Source organism: Notothenia coriiceps, unplaced genomic scaffold, assembly GCF_000735185.1.
Source record: "Notothenia coriiceps isolate Sejong01 unplaced genomic scaffold, NC01 NC01_scaffold00006038, whole genome shotgun sequence".
Classification (NCBI taxonomy): Eukaryota; Metazoa; Chordata; class Actinopteri; order Perciformes; family Nototheniidae; genus Notothenia; species Notothenia coriiceps.
In genome coordinates, this window is record NW_011338739.1 from 311 (window position 1) to 7,174 (window position 6,864).

Here is a 6,864-nt window from a genome sequence, read left to right on the forward strand (position 1 = left end):
AATGCTAGGAATGACTAGTATGGCATTTCAATAGATTAATTAATGTGAATTCTAAAGTGTATTGTATTCAATGTTTACATTTTGTGAGTTTGATAGGCTGGACAAGCATAATGTACACTGCTGTTTTTTTATAAAACAAATTATTCTCCATTATTCAAGGTGGGACATTGAACGCACCTGAACCACGTGGGCAGGTTACAACGACGACCGCACTTCTCTGGTTTTTCAGACGAGAGAAAAACCATCCACGGAGAAAGCCCCTCTACACTTGAAATAAAAAATGATGGGAAAAGGCGATAACCCCAGCGCTGAGATGTGCACGCTATGTGGAGAAGCCTTTACTCTTCCAGGTAGGAAGTTTACAGTCCTTTTCTCTTAGTGTAGAGCTCGCATAAATCATGTTTTACGATAATTTAAGCTAGTTGAAATACCTCAATTCGTCTGCTAGCTAGGAAGCTAGTACTAGCTAGCTAGCAAGACAGTAGCAGCTAGCTAATAGTTTTTGGAAATGTTGAAAAGTTTGATATTTTAGCACTATTACGCATATGTGACATTAGCTAAAAAATGGCATGGCCGAATTGGACAGTTCTGGTGTGATTTATGAGGAATATTAAGGGTGTTGAATCAATTTCCGACATTTTAAGGATACAAAATGGCAGCTTTTGAGTCCCTTATAACGTAACGTTAAAACCAACTTCAATCAACTTTAAAATCGAATAAAAAAAGTACAAATAAGGCCACTTTCTGGTTAAAACTTGACTTTTTTTAATCCTGCAAATGTCAGAAATTGATTACGCATCCTCAATATACATTTATAAAAACACCAAAGTTGTCCGAATCGGCCACGGCATTTTGTAGCTCTTGTCTGCATAATGTATGCTAATTAATGCAACTAATGCCAATTGTGCAAATTGCAGGTGCTCGAAAGTCTCATAACGAGTATATTTATCTGTATTTGAAGCGTGTTAAATGTAACGTATCATATAAAATCGTCGATTGAAGATTTTGTCACTTCTGCAAAGCATGCTTATATGAGAGCCTCAACACATGGCCGAAACTCAATAGCTTACATGGTTAGCAATAGCAACGCAACGGATACATTTTTTGTAGGAAACAACCTAAATATCCAGTGTGACTCGAAACCTGCCCTTTGAACTCCAAGTAAAATATTCCCCATTATTATTTACAAGCAGAATAAGTTGGAAAAAGTTGCTCTTAAGTTTTTGGTTTAATGTAAGGAATATTCAAAATTGCTTTGCCTGGGGGAAATTTTTTCAGTAGGGCCTGGCTCGTTTCGTGGCATCTGCAGGCAGTGGCAAGTACTTCCGGCATCTGCCACAGAGGCCACTACTCCGTGGCATCTGTGGCAAGTACTTCCGGCAGATGCTACTACTCCGTGGCATCTGTGGCAAGTACTTCCGGCAAATGCCACAGATGCCACAATTTGCCGAGGCACCTGCCGCTGCTCAACGGGAGTTGCCACACGATGCCAGAGTTAAGAGAAGTTTTACGGTAGCTGCCACTCGCCTTCCGTGGCAAATGCTGCTATTTAAACCCGTATTTATCGTGTAAAATGTCGCTGCTTAGGCCTGACTTTATCGAACTGATCTGTACACAGGACTGATGTGCGATCTCTATTTTTCAAAAAGATTATATATTATCATTTCTATTCAATTTTACTTGGAGCATGGTTTGCTAAAATAAACAAACGTGCTATATTTATGATGAAATATTGGCGAGTGAGGGTTGCAACGCCCTTGGCAATTGTCGCTTCTTGAGGGGAGTTTCCACTGCTTGCTACAATAAACCAGGTGTATTATGACTAGTAAAGACAAATAATACAAATAAATATCTGTATTGACACAGCAACGTGTACACTGGTGTTATTAGACTTGGCTACAGACTTAGGGTAGCTGTAACTGATTGCAGTTGCCACTGCTAGTGAGATGCTAAGGTTTACTTTAAATTAGGCAAAGGACAGTTATATTTGCCCCATGCCTTCTGCAGCAGCAGGCCATTCACTCTGATTTTATCCCGTTATGAAATGTCATCATTTCGACAATAAAGAAATGCTACATAAACGTTATCTTGCACGTTTTATCGAACCATCTCCGTTTCTAACTTTCAATATATTTAAAAAGAGATCTCTCTCTCATCTGCGTGCGGGGGCGGGGCCTCACAGCGCTGTGCAGTGTGCCCACAGTTCTGCCAGTAATGAATATTACATTTTGTGAGGAAACTTTTCCAACAATAATTCCAATAAGTATTCCAAAATGTATTCACTTTAGGTTTACGAAAGTAACTGTAATCAGATTAGTTGTTTTTCAAATGTAACGCGAGCTGAATACAGAAGGCTATTTGATTTTTGTATTCTGATTACGTAACGCCGTTACATGTATTCCGTTACAACCCAACCCTGTGTACAGATCATCAGTCCTGTGTACAGATCAGCTCGATAAAGTCATGCCTAAACAGCGACATTTTACACGATAAATACGGGTTTAAATAGCACACACATCTTGTGGCAACTCCCGTTGAGCAGCGGCAGATGCCTCGGCAAGTTGTGGCATCTGTGGCATATGCCGGAAATACTTGCCACTGCCTGCAGATGCCACGAAATGCGCTTGCTGTCTCTCCCTTTTTTTGCAAAATGATGGGGCTAGGGGCCAATTCAATAAACACACATTAGTAATATCACCTTTATAAAAATGCATTGCATTTTGCATAAATAGTTTACACTGCAGTTGCATTATTCCTGCTTATCTTTGTGTGTTTTCCTCTTTTTCAGAGGACGAAGTTGAAGGCAACCTCCCTCGTGCGCTTTTATGTTCCCACATCTACTGCACATCCTGCCTGCTGTCCATTGAAAATGACGATTTCATCACATGTCCCGAGTGTAAGGTAAAGTGACTCAAGTAGGGACCAAATCATCTCATAATTGAACAAAAGTCAGAAAAATCTTTATTTTCTATTTTTGCCTGCATCCTTAAAATGTAGCTATTGTAACTCTACCAAATTGATAGTAAATCATTTGTTTTGTGAGTCTAGCACTTAATCAGAATTCCTTTATTCGTCCCTAAAATGGAAAATGTACATTGTTACAGCAAAGTATAGATAGATCGGTACTTTATTGATCCAACTTGGGAATTTTCATTGCAGCAGCATAAAAAACAAGGCAATGTACATAAGAGTAATTAAGACACAAGAAATAAACAGTCCAAAATATTTCTGAAATAGAAACAAAATAGCATTTTAAAAAAAACAATATATATATATTACAACTTACAGAAGCACACATTCAGGTGGACAAGTTTAGCAGCAGTAATTATATCATAAAATAAGTGTAGCATTGTAAAATGAGGTTTGGTATATATTAAAGAAAATTGACAAGCCGAAGAAGCAAATAAATGTCACATATTCCCTCTATAAATAATCATGGCCCGTTGGTTACTTTTATTCACAATGTAAGTAGGGGTGTAACGGTATACGTATTCGTACCGAATATTCAGTATGGGCCCTTCGTACACGTGTTAAAAAAACATGAAAATACAATGACAAGCAAGTTCTAATGTCAAGCTGGCTGCTTAGGTGAGTACTAGTACAGTTCAAGTACAGATTATTTCAGTTCGTCGAAAATGCTGCCCGTTAATGTTTATTTTATTATATTTTGTATTTATTTGAGTGAATATTCACAGTTTACTAATAATTAAAAACCCAAAATAAATATTTTATGTTTAGTGAGTAATAGTACAGTAAAGTTCAAATACAGATTATTTCAGTTCATCGAAATGCTGCACCTTAATGTTTATTTGATTATATTTTGTATTTATTTGAGTGAATACATTATTCACAATTTAATAATTAAAAACCCCCCAAAAATATTTTATGTTTTGCGATCATTTTTGCTGCTTTACCGAAAACGTACCGAACCGTGACCTAAAAACCGAGGTACGTACCGAACCGAAATGTTTGTGTAAAACAGGAGGTGGTACTGTACAACTCAAGGCTGTGGTACGGTCATAAGGATACTGAAGCATCAGTTCAAGGATGCAAAGGTGGTATGAGATGTCAATAAATACATAAAGTTCACTTTCTGCAGGTGGACTCCACCCTTCCTGAAGGTGGGGTGTTTGGCCTGCAGGAAGATAGCGGAATCATTGGCCTCATCTACACCTCTAAAATTAATCGGAAAAGGTAAAATGCTGTTATACATTTTTAAAATTACCTGTATTATTATAATTTTTTAAGATAGTAGCTACTAACCTAACTGTTTTGGTGTCTTATTCTCCTGAGCTGCAGCAGATCAAGTTATCGCAAAAAGGACAAATCATCACCATTGAAGGGCATTAACGCCAATGCCAAGGATGTTGAGCAGGTAGGTTGATGTGAACCTTTACAGTCTATGGTGTGAACCCAAGAAGTTTCTAGGTGGAAATGAAATCAAAAAATATTAAAATAACTCCCTGTTTGTGTGCTTTATTCAGTCAACTGATATTGAGAAGATGAGAATGGCGGTGGATGAGGCGTTGGTCCAGGCTGCAAAAAATCATGCTGCTCTTGACAAAATCAATGAGGTAAACTTCACACACAATGTAGGGCTTGATTTTAGACATATTTATTGATATTTGAACCGAATAAGTAATTAACAAAAACTATATTCTTCTTTCATCTCTGCAGACTCTTAAGACTGGTCTGGCAGATCAGGTGAAGAGGGAAAGAGCTCGGCTGGAGTTTGAGATCATGCAAGCTGCAGACAAGGCTTCACAAGCTATTGAGAAGTGGTATGGATGTTATCTGTTTTCTTCCGGAAACAATTCATATGAGATCTGTAAACATACACTTTTTTGTCTCTTCAGATTGTTTATTTTATCTTGTTAATCGTACCTATCAGACTTGTTCTAAGGATAACAGAAGCATGTGATCTCTCTGTCAACAGGAAGGATGAGCAGATGAGTCAGCTGACTACATTAAACACTCAATTCTCCACCGGTAGAGCAGAAATGTGCCGCGTCCAGGAGAAGATGAAGGCCCTGGGGATTGCCATGCAAATGGCCAGAGAAGTACGCCGTGTCCCCTTTCTGGAGCAGTACTGCACCCTGGATAAGGTATGAACATGTCAATTAAGCATACAATGTAAGGTCAGATGCTAACGGACTACTGTAAATGCATGTTGAGTCTAATGCAGCCTAGTGTTAATTTTGTTGACTAAAACTATGACGAAATATGTTCGTCAACGACCTTTTTTTCCATGACCGAGACGATGACGAGACGGCACCGACGGCAGTAAACAATAACTGTAACGAAATCATCATGCAATATCGTTGACGAAAAGTGACGAGACGAAAATGTAGTTTACTAAATAAAAACTATGCCAAAATCTCTCTTTACTTTCGTTGACGAAAAATGAGTAGACGAAATATTATCAAAGATTACGTTACACCTCTGATAGTCAGTTTTTCTCCCAGCAGTTCCATTTCCGGTGCTGCGGCTGGGCAGCAGCTGTGTGTCTGTGCTGCGCGCGGCAGTACATTTGAATTACACCGGGCAGCGGCACAATATCACTTTCAGGAAGACTCGGGTCTAACTCATGGTCTAACTAACCTTATTTAACAGAAAATAAAATGGCAACAACAGGGCTTGGGAGCAGTGGTCGCGTTAACAGAATACCCCCCCGTCAGCGCGAGTGAGTGATAAATTGTGCACTCGACGGGTAATAATGGATTATGACGGAAATGTTACAATCCTGTCTGTCAAAATGACTGACAACGAAAAAGTCTAAAGCCACCACTGCTTGGGAGAAAGAAAAGGTGTGATTTTTGGGCCCATTTTCACTACAATGAGGCGGAGAAAAAAAGCGAATGCATTGTTTCATCAGAAGGCCATATGTGGCCATAACACAGCCGGTAAAAACACCACAAACCAGACCCGATACTCTGCAGAGCTGCTTTCTTAATCAACCTGTGTTTTCATCAAATAAGGACAAGATATAATGTTATTGTGAAACAAGTTTGACTAAAATGACAAATTATTGGTTTTAGCTAGACTAGTTTGACTGAAATGTGCTATATAATCTGATGACTAAATTGACAAAAAGTAGACTAAAATAATTAGTTTTCTTCGACTAGAATAAGACTAAAATGCTCAGACTTTTAGTCGACTGAAACTTGACTAAATAAAAACAGAATGAAGGTGACTAAATATGACTAAAACTAAAAAGGAAATTTAACACAGGACTAAGACTAAAACTAAATAAAAAAATAGCTGACGAAATTAACAGTAGTATCGACAAACTCAACAGAGACTCCTTTAAGGGTGTCAATGGAGAGGCAAGAGGACGCTGACTTGGGAGCAAAAAGCATTGCTTTGGTTTTCTTACTGTTCAAAAGCAGTTTAGAATCAAGAAGTGCATGCTGCAGCGTGATGACATCTGATTTTAAATAGGCCATATCCAGAGAAGGAGCACATGAGTATACAATAGTAATCAGCATATGATAGGTAGAAAATTGCATCTGATTACAAATATTATTGACATATAATAAAAAGAGTAAGGGCCCCAAAATAGAGCCCTGTGGAGCTCCCTTCTCCAAGGGGACTGGGTCAGAGGTAGTGCTACCCAGCCTGACGCATTAAGTACGGTCGGTTAGATAACTCTGAAACCAGCAAATGGCATTATGACCGAAACGAGACACCAACATAACATTAGACAGAATGTGGTGATCTACAGAGTCAAATGCTTTGGCTAGGTCAATAAACAACACAAACAGATTTCTGATCCAAAGCAGCCTTAATATCGTCTAAGACTTTCAGACTGGCAGTCACAGTACTGTGCTTTGATCTGAATCCAGATTGCATAGGGTTAAGGAT

General features: G+C 38.6%; 1 protein-coding gene across 1 annotated transcript; it reads left to right on the forward strand.

Moving 5' to 3' along the window:
• Window positions 1–252: 252 nt before the first annotated feature.
• LOC104943398 (RING finger protein 17-like) lies at window positions 253–5,105 on the forward strand (the record flags this gene model as incomplete). Its single annotated transcript, XM_010768781.1, has 7 exons — window positions 253–350; window positions 2,789–2,901; window positions 4,100–4,194; window positions 4,300–4,375; window positions 4,485–4,574; window positions 4,678–4,781; window positions 4,937–5,105. Coding segments are annotated over exons 1-7 (717 nt in total), but the record flags the coding sequence as incomplete, so codon positions are not given.
• Window positions 5,106–6,864: the final 1,759 nt, after the last annotated feature.